This window comes from Amblyomma americanum, chromosome 9 (assembly GCF_052857255.1).
Source record: "Amblyomma americanum isolate KBUSLIRL-KWMA chromosome 9, ASM5285725v1, whole genome shotgun sequence".
NCBI classification, from domain to species: Eukaryota; Metazoa; Arthropoda; class Arachnida; order Ixodida; family Ixodidae; genus Amblyomma; species Amblyomma americanum.
The window spans coordinates 20,737,707-20,753,938 of NC_135505.1; the positions used below are offsets into that span (position 1 = coordinate 20,737,707).

Consider the following 16,232-nt stretch of genomic DNA (forward strand, 5'->3'; position numbering starts at 1 on the left):
GGCATGCGTTTCTGCAATATATTTTTTAATTTCCGATTCTTTGTTAGGCGCTTTTTCTGTGAAGCAATAGTTATGCAGGAGAGACAACTCAAGTTCTCGTCCACTTTCTGTTCTGAACCCACGAAAACCACCTCCTCTAGCCGCGGCGGGACCATTAGTGCATTTGGTCTGTCGCCCAGCATCAACAGCCGACATGGTTGCGGTATTCATACTCCAGAACGACAAACGGTGCAGCTGTAGGCAACGAGACAGGTTAATGATGCAGAGATACCCACAATTTCATGCAAAAAATTTTTCCGGTTCATTTTGCTTTAGCAATGAGGGTACAAATTTTCGATATTTAGAATCGCGCGTAATGCAACGTCCGAGTGCACGATCAGCGGCACCAGGCACACGGGCACAAATCGTGGAAAGAGCAGCCGGCCGCTTGTGGTCTGCCACAGCGCGGCGCAGCCCCGCCGCCAGCCGCCAAGGATGTCGTTCTTCGAACTACTTTCGCATCAAAGACTAAAATAAAGGCAGAGCATACGAAAACTGGGCGGTTGATTTCGAAAGCAGCCCGGTAGCAAAAGGGATGATGTGGCATTTCGTATTTCCGAGGGAGTGGACGGCGGTCATAAAACACTGTTCGGTTCCCAGGGGCTTCATCTGTCTGGCAGTTCGAGATGGCTAGAGTACCAAAGAGCGAAAGATGGAATATCGTGCGGCTATGCCTGTGAGGATACTGGCAACGTGTGATTGTCTGCAGACAACTTGTCGACTGCAGTGGAGTCCGAATGGGAGCGGCTGAAGTGCTACACAACATTAACGGAGGCGTTGTACTGATCATTGCCCGCGCGTATGAGTGCAGTCATCGAATCTGAAGGCGACGTTACACGCTACTAAGTGGATGAAGGGCTCGTTAAGTTGCCTTAATTGTTGTGAATAAATTAGAGGAAAGTCCCTCACAACCACAATTTACGAAGTAATGTTATCTTATACTTCAAGCACATTGCAATATTCACGATATACGCACTTCACTTTCGAAGGCTTCTCGTTTTCGAAATTGCTACACCTGTTCAAGGTGGAGAAAACGAAAAATATTTCTTGCATACAATCGTGATTAAAGTAAAACCTCCTTAATTCCAAATGTAAGGGAGTGGAAAAGCGCTGAATTATCCGAATGCAGGATTATCGAAAGGTTGCGAAATATTGCCGGAAACAGTTCGCATGAAAAATAAATTTATTTCGTGAAGAACTGCACAATGGCCATTTCCTTTGAGGACAAAAACTGGGCGACAATGACAATTTTATGCAATTTTTTCGAATTCTTCAATTTGTGCACACTATCCAAAGAGTCGGAAGCAGAACTGATCCATCATGGTAAAGGTTTCTGCGGCTACTTTCACTATATGGTAGGTGCTCCCGCTGGAGCTTTTTTGCAAGTGGTTTCGCACTGGAGGCGGCATTATCGCTCAAATGGCGAACAGCACGTAGAAAGCGTCAAGTTTCGACTTGTCAGAAGAACGGAAATGCAGCACTGACAGAAGGAAGGGAAGTGCGCATTGGCTGTGAAGGGGCAAGACGCCTTCGAAAAACTTGATGAAGAAGGATCAGTGACCGGGCAATCATTGTTCTAAACGGCGTGCAGCTACACGCTTCGCTTGGTGTCCGATATGCGCGGGCGGTAGTCGCCGCCGCCGCGTGCTGCATGACAGCGATGCTCCGAAAACGAAATTGTGCAAATTCTTTCTCGGCCTATCAACGGTGGTCTGAAAATTTTCCAACACACCTGCAGCTGCACGAAGTGATAGGGACGCAGGAAATGATGCAACATGCAGTTCAGGGCAGAGTACTAATATTTGAGCCCACCTGGTCATACCTCGGCACGTCACCACATCGGGAGTCCGTCTATTAAACAGAATCCAGCCGCGGGGCATCCGGATAAACAAGCATTTGATGCCTTACACTTGCATAGGCGTTTGGCGGGACCTCGAAGGCAGTCCGAATTATCCGAATTAACGGGGGTCGAATTACCAAGGTTTTTGTGTATTTCTGCATCATTAACCTGTCTCGTTGCCTACAGCTGCACCGTTCGTCATTCTGGAGTACGAATACCGCAACCATGTCGGCCGTTGATGCTGGGCGACGGACCAAATGCACTAATAGCTCCACCGCAGCTAGAGCAGGTGGTTTTCGTGGGTTCAGAACAAAAAGTGGAAGAGAACTAGAGATCTCTCCTGCACAACTATTGCATCGCGGTAAAATTGCCTACGAAGATTCGAAAATTTAAAAAATATATTACAGAAGCACACGCCCTTTATGTAACAGGGAGGGAAATCTGGTTTTTAAGTTTATTCTCCCGTCACTTTCCAGAGTTTCTACCTCAGCAAGCAAAGCACCAAAAGAGCGCCGTAGCAGACGACGCGGGGCTGGATCCACCTTCCGCGGTTACTGCGCATGCGCCTGGTATCGCCGATTCTCAAAAGGGGCGCTTCGCGGAGTGCGGCGGCCACGCTGTGCGAGGTTCCCTTTAACAGTGGACGCACTGTACATGTGTCATCCGCTCCATGGGGAGCGTGCCAAGCTTTTCACACCTTCCCTTCTGGCCACCCTAACGCCGCAGACCATGGCTCACTGTTACCAACCACTGTTTTTTAAAGTGTATCCTTCTATAGTAGACTACTGCCTTACTCTCACACGTTATATAATATTTCTTCACAAATCTCGATTTTTTGGTTGTTTAACACGGATTAAAAGCAGTATAGACACTAGAATACATGGATCTCTACATGGTATTTGCCTTAGGCCGCAAAATAATTTATAATTTCATTTTTTGCTGCTGCTTGCATGGTGTTTGTTTCATCAACTGAACGATGGCTGTAACGTCAAATGTGACTTTAGGTCTGGTGAGGCATAAAAAAACTGCAATATAATCGCTGATACTTAATGTTTGAATGCACTGCCCAGAAACTTGCATACATACATACATACAAGTTTTATTCTCCACAAAGAAGTGGAAGGAGGCGGAGGGAAAAGCCGTACATTTGTGGCTTGAAAAATCCTCCGCCCCCTTACAGTGCATACAGCAGCAGAGCGGGACAATAGACAGTCACATTTTTTTTTTGTTGCAAAGAGGAAAAAAAATAAAAAAATAAACAGCACTACATCGCATCACAAAATAAAATAAGCCTAAATAAGAGTTTCAATAGAACACTGGGTTTGGACTCCTGGAAAAAATTTTTTTTTTTGAAAAGTAAACAATGCAATGTAATTGAACATAAAGATAGACCTGTGCGTTCATTCACAAAAAAGAGTACGAGTAGCAAAATATTTGTACATATTTGGAAGAGACATATTGGATACATCAGCGCCTTCTTTTTCTGCAGCATTCAATAATCGCGGAAGGTTATACCGGAGTGTTTGTTGTCCATAGGCAGTACGACATTTTGGAACTTTCCATCGTTCTGGAGTTCTGGTGCTGTAGATGGGATATTCTTGCTGATTTTTCCATATCCTTGATGTGTAACGAGCGTTCAGCCAGAATTCCTTTTTGTTCGTTTGATAAGCAATAATAATCTCTTCATGCAGGCAAAACACATTGTTTTCTCCGGTCAAGAATTAAAACTATCTGTGAGCACAGCCAACAACTTGGTTGGTCACGATCTGGATTCAACGTTTGCACGTATTCCCATTGCGCTCACTTTATTGCACTTGGCTGAGGCTCACATCGCGCATGTGAAGCATGGGATTGATTGATTGATTACAAACGTCTTTATTTCTTCAATGTTCTCCGAACATGTGGGTGGACCGCCTAGTCCGGTAGTCCACTGGCTGCTGCTGCTGCGCTGGCCCTCCCCACCAGCCAGTGCTGACGGTCAGGATCATCGCTGAGCAGAATAGCCTCCCACCGCTCCTCCGAGGGGTTGGGAATGGGGTCAACTAAGGGATTATATTGGCATGCCCACACCATATGGTAGAGGTTAGCTACCGCTCCACAATGTGGACACTGTGGAGAGTATAGTGTAGGGTACCACTGGTGTAATTTAGCTGGTGTTGGGTAGGTGTTGGTTTGTAGTCTCCTAAGGGTGTTCTCTTCTAACTTGTTGAGGGATTTGTGTGGTGTTGGGTACTCCTTTCTGGCTGTTCTGTATGGCGCAAGATTGTCAGCATACACTGCTAAGCCTATTAGGTCGCGGCACCCTTCATGGTCATCAGGGAGAGACGTCCGGTATAGAAGAGCTCGGGCATGCCTGTGGGCGGCTTCGTTTCCTCCTGGTAGTTCCAGGTGACCGGGGAACCAGATTACTGAGACCTGGTTGGGTGGATGCTTAGTCAGCAATGACAACCCTGACTTGTGAATTAATCCGTTATTGAAGTTTCGACAGGCGTTCTGGGAATCAGTGAGCACAACGGCGTTGGGGTTAGATGCTACAGCTAATGCAATAGCTGCCTCCTCTGCGTGAGTGGGGTTAGATGTTTTCACCGAGGCGCAGTTCACCATCGACCCTGAAGGCGTTGAGACCACAATAGTCATGACTCCATTATTTGGTCCTGCTGCGTCCACGTAAAGGGTGTTAATTTGCTTGTCCCATTTCGTCTGCAGGGATTCACCTCTTGCTTTCCTCCTCTCGGTGTTATATGCGGGATGCATATTCCGCGGAATGGGGTGCACGTTTATGCGTCTTCTCACATCGCGTGGGACCTCTTCCCTTTGGTCAATTGTATAGGGCAGATTAACATGGATTTTATCGAGCAGTTCTCTGCCGGGTTTTGTGAGTGCGAGCCGATTCAGTTGTGAGAACCATTGTGCTTCCCACATCTCTTTGAGGGTATTATGTACTCCTAGAGCCATGAGCTTTGCTGTTGGCGTGGAGTTTGGTAGCCCCAGTGCCGTCTTGTAGGCTTTCCTGATGAGTACCTCCAACTTTTCAATTTCCGACCTGGAGAGGTTAAGGAATGCCGTCCCGTACATTATCCGAGAGATCACGAAAGCTTGCACTAAGCGGATGGTGTCCCTTTCCTTCATGCCATGGTGTTTATTTCGGATACGATGTATCATGCGGAGGATTTGCTCGGTGGATGTTGTAAGCTTCTTCATAGTGGTGGTGTTCTGTCGCCCCTGCGGGATATACTGCCCTAGTATCTTGATCTCCGTGGGTTTCTGTACTGGGTGGTTCTCTATATACACCGAGATGTTCTGCGCTAGGGGTGTCCTCGGGTTCTTCAGGATTAGCAACTCGGACTTTTCCGGCGCACACTGGAGACCTCTCTCCCTGGCGTACCGGTCCACCGTGTCGGCTGCTGCTTGAAGACGCTCCTCGATCTCGGCGTCACTCCCCGAGTTGCACCAGACAGTGATATCATCCGCATATAATGTGTGTTGAACAAGAGGGGTGACAGTACCGCCCCTTGCGGAGTTCCCCTCGGGCCTAGAGTGATGGGATCTGATTTTATTCCACCGAAGTTTATAGTGGCTTGCCTGACTGATAAGAAGTTTTTGATATAGTTGTAGGTTCTTGCGCCACAGTTGGTATCGGCGAGGCTTTGCAGGATGTTTTTATGTAGAACGTTATCGAACGCTCCTTTCAAATCAAGTGCCAGGATGGCCCTTGTCTGTGACTTGGGAGGTGTCTCAAGGAGGTCTTTGTACAGGTACAAGAGGGCGTCCTGTGTCGATAGGTGAGGGCGAAAGCCGAATTGAGTATTAGGTAGGAGGTTGTTTTCTTCTAAGTATCTACTCAGTCTCGTGTTGATGACCCTCTCTATGAGAACAGAACCGTGTTTCACAGTGCACCAAGACAGCGATCCCTGCACGACTCCGGTTGATCGCTCAGCGTGTGCTCCGTGACGGGGTTCCGCCTGGGCCTCGAGAAGACCCACAACGAACAGGACAGGACTGAACCGGCGGCTCTCCCGGCGAAGGGCAACCACGGTTAATGTGCTTCCGCGTCCATCGCAGGGATTCCAGTTTGCGTGCTCACCTGTGTCACTATGCCACGGGCCACGGATTTTTTTCACGTGACTAGTAAATTCTAGCAGCTTCGAACACGGCCACGCGCTTACCTGTCAACACCTCAGTATCACAGCTGGAAACACCTCGACCCGTCTTTTGCTTGCTCGGAGAAAATCATTTCAGAATAGATTTACAGCCAACAATATCGGCGGACCACGACTACAAACTCAATACCCATGGCCGGCGCCATAAAGCACGCTGTTGCTGCTCTTGCTGTCAATCATGGCTAACAACAGTAAAACTAATTTGATTTTGCAAAATTCGTGCAGAAGAAAACCAACAAAATTGTTGGCAGCGCCCAACTTAAAACGAACGAAGTAACGTCAGCCTTCGTGAACGAAGTTTTGATGGTTTTCTTGTTTACGGCGCAAGTTCGTACGCATGAAGTCAAACATGTGCTCTCCCACCGGGTGGTAGACACCCTACCGGCAGACAAAAAAGAGGACTGGGTTGTCGCGGGTTTTAGGCGCTTCGGGTGGGGGGGACTCGGATGAGTTTAACCGCGCACAAACAAAAAAAAAAGAAGACTGGGTTGTAGCGGGTTTTACGCGCTTCGCAATTAACCTGTTGAGCAAGACGCCTTGGTTATTTTACTTCAAGGATGTGATTGTTTTGTCATTTGTCTACGCTTTGAGTATTCATCATTCATCCATTACCTAGCAAAGGTGCCAGAAAGATTTCCAGTGAAACAGCGCAACGGCACAAGGCGAGGAGGAAATCAGTGTCCCTGGCGCCTTTATAAGCATGGCTTACTGAATAAACATTCTGTTGTTAGTCAGCGCTGTGTATCGTCCTTTCTTGTCCTCTGGCCTTGTGCCGTTGCGCTGTTTCACTGGAAATCATGTCAGACCAACGTGCCCATCAGTTATTGTTGGTGCCAGAAAGTCCATAGAGCTTACACTGAACTAGAATGCTATACTACTACTATCAACACGCTACTACTACCAACATGGCAGACCACTGATCTCCACTAGGGGGGCTGGATGCCGCATCAAGCGCCCGAAAGTGAAGCCACCGGAAGTTGGTCGGCATGTCCCGGAAGTCAGCTTTGGCTGTGCACGAAATCGGACCTCAGCACGGTTTTTCAGTTTCAGTTTTCGTTTTCCACTAAGCATTTTGTCTTTTCGACATTCTCGTCTTTTTTCATGACAATGCCTACCTGTTGCGCCGTCAACTGCATGAGGAGAGCAGCAAAGTCCTCGGGAAGGACGTTTCAAAAATAAGGGTCCATTGCATCGCTATGGGACTACACTAGCAGATGACAGAACTTTGTTACACACAGTACGTACGGAGCCTCGTCTGCTCAGCTCTGTGTCGTCCCGTTGCGCTAGCGTCGCCAACTCTGCTCTTTGCTGTAATGCACGCTGTCGCGCTCTAAGCCCAAGTTATGCCATCAATGGGGGATAAATTTAAGAAAGAGTAGGTGGAAACCTTCATTAGGCAGCCGACTTTGCAGTGACCATTTTACCGAATTATGTTTAGACAGAACCGGAGCGAGGGCGAGGCCACAATCTGGTGAGGTGCCGCCGATGTTCTGCTGGTTCACATTAGTGCGTCCAAAAGGTATATGGTACTGCTTTTTCGACGGAGTATATCAAGTACTGTTTCGTACTCTAGCAAATTATGCCTGAATGGGCTTTTATTCGTGATGCTTGGTGCAGTTGACTTCTAACAGCGCTTAATTGTCACGTGCGCTGCAGCATTCATCTTTCTCGTCAGTCTTTTCTCTCGCGCTGTGTAGATGAAACGTGCGTGGCTGTGCTATAGTTAAATTAAAAGCACGGGAAGGTAAATGGCACACTAAAGTGATGAACATCACCTGCCATCGATGAGAAGAGACATCGTCCGCCACAAACCCGAAACTGAAACAGCGGCAGCTGTATATCGAGTAGCTTTTCGAGTGTCAAGATTTCCGCGCCGTTTTTTTTCGCTTCACTGCTGGAAAATTTGTTTTTAAGATGACCTAGACTCACCCACTCCACTCATTTTCCTAATTACGCTGGGCAGACAAGAAACAGATAAGAAAATAGTGTTTCATGCACGTACCCCTTTGCCGCTGCATGGTGAGACCTGCATGTCTGTTTTATTCGGTTTCTCTGAAATTACAGGGTTCCCCAAACAATGCACACATTTCTCGCGTTGAGCTTCCTTATTCCTTTGATATTGCAGTAGACGTTACACAAAAACAACGCGAAAAACTTAGAACGGAAAGGCGAAAGTCGCGACTTTTTGCACTGAAATACACAGCAGACAGCGAACTTCCGACATGCTACCCAACTTCCGATGACTTCACTTGCGCCCGCTTCGGAAAGCGGGAATACGGCATCCAGCCACCTAATGGAGATCGGTAGCGTGGCAGACGAACAGGTCAACTGAGCGTTCTCAACGGCCAAAAAGTTAACGAAAGTTGGAGCTCGCAGCGGTGCAGCGCCAGTTCCAGCAGTTCAAGTGCTGCTTACTTCCAAAACGAATGGTCGGGTGCAGGCCTGGTCGTCTGCAAGCCTTGGCGTCGACACCAAATTGCCGCCAGCAGCGTGGAGCCCAAATCAACGACCGCCAACATAATAATAATAATAATAATAATTGTTTTTTTTTTTGGGGGGGGGGGGAAGGAAATGGCGCAGTATCTGTCTCATATATCGTTGGACACCTGAACCGCGCCGTAAGGGAAGGGTAAAGGAGGGAGTGAAAGAAGAAAGGAAGAGAGAGGTGCCGTAGTGGAGGGCTCCGGAATAATTTCGACCACCTGGGGATCTTTAACGTGCACTGACATCGCACAGCACACGGGCGCCTTAGCGTTTTTCCTCCATAAAGACGCAGCCGCCGCGACCGCCAACAGGCTGATTCATGGCAACACTTCGCTGCGATGTGCTGTTTGAAAATTCTTCACGCCGCCAACATCCCAAACCGCGTGAAGAATTTTCAAACAGCACATCGCAGCGAAGTGTTGCCATGAATCAGCCTCGATGCAACCTCGCGGCAGCTAAGCGAAACGCACGTGTGTACTTTTACTGAACACGACTGAGGTGTGCGCGCGCCGACTTGCATGCTAAGTAGTATATCAATTGCAACAGCGTGCATCATGCGCTGTATGCACGTTTTTACTTTTTAGTTAGCATAACCGGCTTCGAGTACTAATATAACTTTATTAGTAGAAAGGAAAGACGCCGGTTACGGGTCCGTCGATCGAGACTACGATGGTCGAGAGATGCAAGGTGCCGGCGAGGGCCGCCGTCCCGATCTCCGTCGCCGCCTTCTCGGGTGGCCACTCACGTTCCCTGAGAGTCGGCAGGCCCTTGTGAGGCACTGTTATCATCGACGAGTGGAATAATTTGAGTATATCCGCCTTTATCGCAAAGCGCAAGCCATTGTCGCGCAAGCCGGTTCTGCTTCCATAGGTCCGTTCGATTCACCTGAGGTCCGTTCGATTCGCCTGCACTACGTGAACTGGTTCTCGTGGTGCTGCAGGTCTCCTCGATTTGGCTGCACTTTCCGCACTAGTTCACAAAAGTGCCGTGTCAGTGTAGTGCCAGTTCTTGCGGCACGAGTGTAGCCCGACACTAGTGCTGTCGGTGCAGCGGCCAAATCGAGTGCAAAAGTGCAGAAACTTTCGTCTGCTGCGGCCATGTAGGTGTTGGTGTTTGTCGCGTGTTTTCACATATGCGCGAGATTGTGCTAGCTGCATTGCACGCTGTGTATTTGCTCCAAGTGGCACATCTTGTGGAGCGGCTATGAACTTTGTTAATTCCAAAAGTGGTGAAGAATTTGACACCGTTCATTCCGTTGCGTTGTTTAAAGGGGCGCAGCTGGCCGGTCGATCCGTCGCTGATTCAACGGGTACTTGGAAGAGGCAACAATTAATTAGACAGGTTATTCAGACTACCGCTCGAGACGATCTTTTACAGTCCATACGCGTGATTCAGGCTGCTTCCGTCCTATCGAAAAGTGACTACGGTTGTCCGCCAAGAGTACTTGCCTGATCTATATATATATATATATATATATATATATATATATATATATATATATATATATATATATATATATATATATATATATATATATATATATATATATATATATATATATATATATATATTTGAACTCAATCGTGTTCACTTTTGGCGGACGGTGACGGCGACGTGACTGTCAGAGGCTAAGTGGCAGGCGAAGGCGTGGGCTGGCGGCGACCTCAAGCCCAGTCGCTGTCGTAAGCGGAGGTACTGATGTCGCAGCGAGCCACAAACGTTGCGATCGCCCACGTATTATAAAACATCTCACAATCTGCCTCTTATGGAAGCGCTCCATCGTGCTGCGTCTATAATAATAATTGCACACAAAAGAGAAATGGTGTAAGCAACGTGCGAGGCTGGACAGAAAGATGCGAACCCGTACGCAGTACGTACTTCCGTACGTGCGCCATGCCAGCCAGTCGTTTACGCACGTACACAGACACGCACACACGCGCGCGCATACACACGTATACGCGCACTGTCATTTCAGCTGTTTGGTGATGGCCCGGCGCAGATGCCGCGTCTTTCACGGGCACACGGCCGTCTCAAAAAATGGTCTCAACGCCGCTCACAAAACAAGCATGGCCGCGGAGCCGTCTGCTACGGAGCGCGCCAAGCACATTGCACTACTTGCACGAGAAGAGAACTGCGGAAAGTGCAGCCAAATCGAGGAGACCTGAGGGAGGCTAGTGCAGCAGTGCAGAAGAACTCGTGCAGCACGAGGCCAAATCGAGTGCCGAAGTGCAGGTGGCACTAGCTGCACTGTCAAATCCTGTCAAATCGAGTGCGAGAGTGCCGCACTTCCTGAACAGGTGCAGAAAGTGCAGCCACATCGAGGAGGGGTCCATACATGCACTTCGCCATTCGTTACAGCGGTGCATGATGGCGCCGTCTGCACGACGCCATTCGTTCCAAAAAAAGTACAGACGTTAGGTCTAGTTCAGGAAAGTGCAGGAAAGCTGTGCACCTCCTCAATGGTCGGTGCCGAAACGGTGCAGCTGCAGCCGCCATGGAAGCAGACGACGGCTTACGCGACGATGACTTGCGCTTGGCGATAAACGGCGGATATACTCAAATTATTCCACTCGTTGATGATAACAGTCCCTCGCATGGGCCCGCCGACTCTCATGGAATGTGAGTGGCCACCCGAGAAGCCGCGGCCCCGCCGGCACCTTCGATCTCTCGACCATCGTGCTATCGACGGACCCGTAACCGGCGTCTTTCCTTTCTACTGATAAAGTTATATTAGTACTCGAAGCCGGTTATGTTAACTAAAAAGTAAACACGTGCATACAGCGCATGATGCACGCTGTTGCAATATAACTACTTAGCATGCAAGTCGGCGCGCGCACACCTCAGTTGTGTTCAATAAATGTAAAGAACACACGTGCGTTTCGCTGAGCTGCCGCGAGGTTGCATCGAGTCTGATTCATGGCAACACTTCGCTGCGATGTGCTGTTTGAAAATTGTTCACGCGGTTCGAGATGTTGGCGGCCGTTGATTTGGGCGCCACGCTGCTGGCTGCAATTTGGTGAATAATAATAATAATAATTGGTTTTTGGGGAAATCAAATGGCGCAGTATCTGTCTCATATATCGTTGGACACCTGAACAGCGCCGTAAGGGAAGGGATAAAGGAGGGAGTGAGTGAAAGGAAGAAAGAGCTATAGGTGCCGTAGTGGCGGAGGGCTCCGGAATAATTTCGACCACCTGGGGATCTTTAACGTGCACTGACATCGCACAGCACACGGGCGCCTTAGCGTTTTTCCTCCATAAAAACGCAGCCGCCGCGGTCAGGTTCGAACCCGGGTACTCCGGATCAGCAGTCGAGCGCCCTAACCACTGAGCCACCGCGGCGGGTTTTGGTGGCGACGCCAAGGCTAGCAGACGACCAGGCCTGCACTCGACCATTCGTTCTGTAGCACTTAACTGCTGGAACTTTTCTGAACTAGAACCAGTTCACGTAGTGTAGGCGAATCGAACGGACCTCTTAAGGTGCACAGTTTTCCTGCACTTTCCTGAACTAGACTTGCACAATGTCTGCACATTTTTTTTGAAACGAATGACGTCGTGCAGACAGCGCCATCTTGCACCGCTGAAACGAATGGCGAAGTGCAGCACCGCGAGAACCAGTTCTGCGGTCGTGTTCGCGGTGTAACACATGCGGTGTAGTGCTTTGGTCGACTGGGTGCAGTGTTTCGTTATTTCTGCATCTTAGTTTCAACGCGGCTGCTGAGCAATGCTGACAATGCTGCGAAAGCCCTCTGTTCTTCAGGTACTAAACCAAGATAGCCGCTAATGTCGCGCTCCTGTCATGCCATCGCAGACGTCCATGCACCTGTGCATAGAGCTCGGATGGCGCTCTCGGTTGTGCATTTGTGAAAGTAGCCTTTGCCATGCGGCCCGATATACCTTTCAGAGACGTTCAACATGATCTGTGGCCTTGTGAGTCGTTGCGAACTCTGGTTCACTCGTAATTGATGCCAGTTTCCACGTGCGCTGTCCTAGCGCTCTATGGACAAGTGTGTGGAGGTCTGTACGTTCTGCACGAACTTTTTCATCACTTGGAGCACTGGTGTTTTCTAACACCAGTCGACGGAAAGAGTGTGGCCGCTTAGAAAGAAGGACGAATACGAAAGGTATACAATTCATGCGCCGGGTTGTTGTCGCCTCAAATGCGATGGAGGATTGGCCAGGATTTGGTGCATATCCGAACAGGAAAAAACTCATCCAGGTTTATCTCAAGCGGCTCATAAATATGAGGAATCTGAGAGGAAAAGAAAATCGCGAATTTTGAGAGATCTTGAGGAACTCGGAATGAAAATTGAGGAAATAAAGCAGTCTGGGTGGAATAACTAAATTTTAAAGCATTAATCAGCAAGAAAATAATTTTGAGAGGAAAGTAAAGGCATTGAGAAGTTAACACAAAAATCTCCCGGCTTCAGTAATATACTTGTGAAGAAGCTGACACACCAGCCTAAGGCATGCCCTTTGACGGTTGCACCGAAGGAGAGGAGGACGGGCAAACTAAACGGCAGCCCTAATTGAGCGAGAGGATTTTTAAAAAACTGAAGTCTCTGCCGTGCAAACCGCCGGCAGTAGAGGATGAAATGATCTATCATTTCAATGTCCCCGCATGACGCACATAGATACGACGGCGTGAACCCAGAACGGCATAAATATAGATTAAGGTGAGGAATCCCGCAGCGCAACAGCGTCATGGAAACCTCACATTGTCTTGATGCGCAACAGCGTATGTTCCATGGGAATTTTATATGTTTGAAATCCGCTGTACCAAGGATGGGCTCATGGCTCAGGTAATGGTGTATTTGGTAATGTTCATAACGAGACATGGTCAGCAGGGTGAGGTTCGGAACGACATGGGCAACAGGCTCATTGATGGCTGGTTTCGCTCAGAAATCGGGCATTAGGGATCGGTACAAGAGACTAGTTGCTGAACTTTCTAGTGCTGCCAAGACTGAGAGGCAGTCCGAGAGAATGATAACTTGAGAAATATTGCGGGCAACTTTTTGAAGGGCCAAACCAATAGCGAGAAATTCAGCAGCGAAAATTGGTGTATAATCGGGACCCAGATAGAATAACTCCAATCTAGCGTGTGGGAATAAACACCTACTGCTGCCTTTTTTCTTTGTTGAGAGGCATCTGTGAAAATTGCAGCATGGCTCGAATACTGGAACAGATATTCCTCCAGGAGGCCGTTTAGCACAATGACAGATAAGTGCTTTGCATATAGCGGCAGGCAGCTTATGGTCGAAGCAAACAGCTGGTGCAGCCTGCAAATTGCTAACGCATTGCACGGACCTAAGCGAGACTGCAATTCTAGACAAGAGGTGCTCAGTAAACACAAATTGAGGCAGTTTGTAAAGTGGCCAATGTTTGTCTAGAAACAAAGCTGGGTTAGTAAAAAAAAATTGGAGGAGCCACTCCATGCATTGGCTCAAGTCCCCGTAAGAATGTGCGCACTGTGAGAAGCTGAAAGCGAGAGCTCAAGTCCCGTATGTGAGCTTCCAGAAAGAGGGCACAATTTGCCACTGATTTTGGTAAACCCAGGCAAAGCTGTAGAGCGCACCTCTCCAAAAGAACCAGAGGTTGAATTTTGTATCTAGGACAACCGGAGAACAGAACACAACTGAACTCCAAAATTGGTCTTACGTAAGTCTTATAGAGAAATAAGAGAGTGTGTCTGCGCGTACCGAATTTCTTATTGCTGATTCGCATCAGGCGGCCGAGCGCTCGCTCACCTTTGAGGACTATACTTCTGATATGAGGTCGCTAGATGAGGGTCGTATATTACACCTAGGTACTTTAAGGACTCAACTTGCGGGATTTGGGCGCCACAATACAGTAGACAGATATAAAGAGGGGACGCTGGAGGAAAAACAAGAACGGAAGATTTGTTCATGTTGAAAATTAAATGTAACTTGCCCAGGCCATACTTCCAGGGCATTGTGGTAGGCCTGCAATAGATGGTAAAGTGAATGAATGTCTCTAGCAGAAGCAAAAAAGGCGATTTTGTCTGCATACACATGCACTTCGATGTCACCCTGGATTGGAATGTCCCGCATATGTAAGTTAAAAAGTAAGGGAGACAGTACCAAACCCTGAGGCACACCCCTAGTCTGTGAAAAAGTTTCGGAAGTAAAGGAACCGTCAGAACAGAAGAAACGTCTATTTTTTAGGAATTCCTGCACCCATGCAAGAATGTAAAAAGGTGCCGAGTTCCAGCGGACTGCATTTGTAGTGCGTGCAGACTTTGTAATGTGCGTATAAAAAAAAAATGAAGGAAATTGGTCATATCTGCGGAGCAGGATCCTTTTTCCGCTGTTCACAACACCAAGAAAATCCAGTTACTGTTTTGATAGAGATTGTCTGCTTGGAATTCGCCCAAACAGCTACCCTGTTCACATCAGTGTGCTTTTCCACCCATGCTTCTGTGTACATTTTCCTTACGATGAGGCTACTGTGCCGGTAGCTGGCAAAATAGCCCACACTGAAATTTGCGGCTGTTTGACCCCACTGGCTTACTATGGCCACACGACTGTACTGGCGACTCAGGAAATCACATATGACGACACGCAGCCGGCATTCTATTTCTCCAGTAACTCTGTCGGCAAACTGTTGCCAGCAGTTTGTCCCCTGCAGACAGCCTACGATCACGGCTTTATACTGCCAGCATATTCTCCCGCAGACTATATATACTATGCTGGCAGCAAGCAATCTGACCTAGCCTAACCTAGAGGAATTAAATCTCAGGCTAGAACTTGCAGGAGCACCTTGTAACCAACACATGAAAACTGCAGCCAGCAATCTATTCTAACCTAACCTGCTGCCAAATTTTATTCCGGGCTATTTTGCCGGCAGCCGTCACAGTACTCTCATTGGCATACTGCCGGCAGTTGGCAGTCTAGCTTGACCTAACCTAACAAGACGAAAAGCAACAGAACCTCACCAATTGGTACTTGAGCACACTGATGACGGTGCTCATTTCCATGAGTGCAGTGCCTGTGGGTCACATGATTGCCAGCAGCACTGCCAGCATTCTTTTTCTCAAGGTATTTTGCCGCCAGCAAGATATTCACTTGCATGTTTTTTCTTTATGCCTCTAACCTTTTCCTGGCTGCCATGTTGGCTCAGTGGTTATGGCACTCAGCTGCTGACCCGAAAGACGCGGGTTCGATCCCAGCCGCGGCGGTCAAATTTTGATGGAGGCGAAATTCTAGAGGCCCGTGTACAGTGCGATGTCAGTGCACGCTAAAGAACCCCAGGTGGTCAAAATTTTCAGAGCCCTTCACTACGACGTCTCTCATAGCATGAGTCGCTTTGGGACGTTAAACCCAAATAAACCAATCAGTCCTTTTCCTTAATTTATGGATCAGCTGTTGGTGCCACGGAGACTCACAAAAAAGGCAGTCATTGGTAGTGGCCGGGGATGGATGGAAAACTTTATCGGGCCCAGAACTCTCCCGGCACTCGCCTCTGATTGGCTAGTTAAGGTAACGTGAGATGACTCCACAAGAAAGCTCTTGTTGTTTGACGTGTCTGTGTACAGTGCCAGGCAGCAAGACACATGACAAATACTGATGGGACAACTTGCATGTTACTATTTGTAAAGGTGGGCCTCCATTTTCACCTTTCTTCTTTCATCCTCATTTTGTATAGTTTAATGGCATTCCCTAGGGCTCGCTTCATTGTTTTCTGTGACTC

At 48.2% G+C, this 16,232-nt stretch overlaps 2 protein-coding genes across 6 annotated transcripts in view; one reads left to right on the forward strand and one right to left on the reverse strand.

The window, feature by feature from the left end:
* LOC144104506 (angio-associated migratory cell protein) overlaps positions 1-16,232 on the reverse strand; it is a 528,250-nt gene that overhangs the window by 23,070 nt on the left and 488,948 nt on the right. For both annotated transcript variants that reach the window (XM_077637575.1, XM_077637574.1), the window contains exon 2: positions 6,046-6,119. The gene's annotated coding sequence lies outside the window, so the exon portion shown is untranslated. The remainder of the gene's footprint in view (positions 1-6,045; positions 6,120-16,232) is intronic.
* The window catches only part of LOC144104507 (12S rRNA N(4)-cytidine methyltransferase METTL15), a 66,887-nt gene continuing 62,749 nt past the window's right edge, over positions 12,095-16,232 (forward strand). Inside the window, exon 1 of one of the 4 annotated variants that reach the window (XM_077637576.1) lies at positions 12,095-12,282. In XM_077637576.1, the coding sequence (XP_077493702.1) occupies positions 12,247-12,282 (36 nt within the window). In that variant the 5' untranslated portion in view covers positions 12,095-12,246. Of the gene's footprint in view, positions 12,283-12,319; positions 12,647-16,232 lie in introns of those variants that run through there. The other 3 variants (XM_077637579.1, XM_077637580.1, XM_077637577.1) reach the window with 3 other exon arrangements.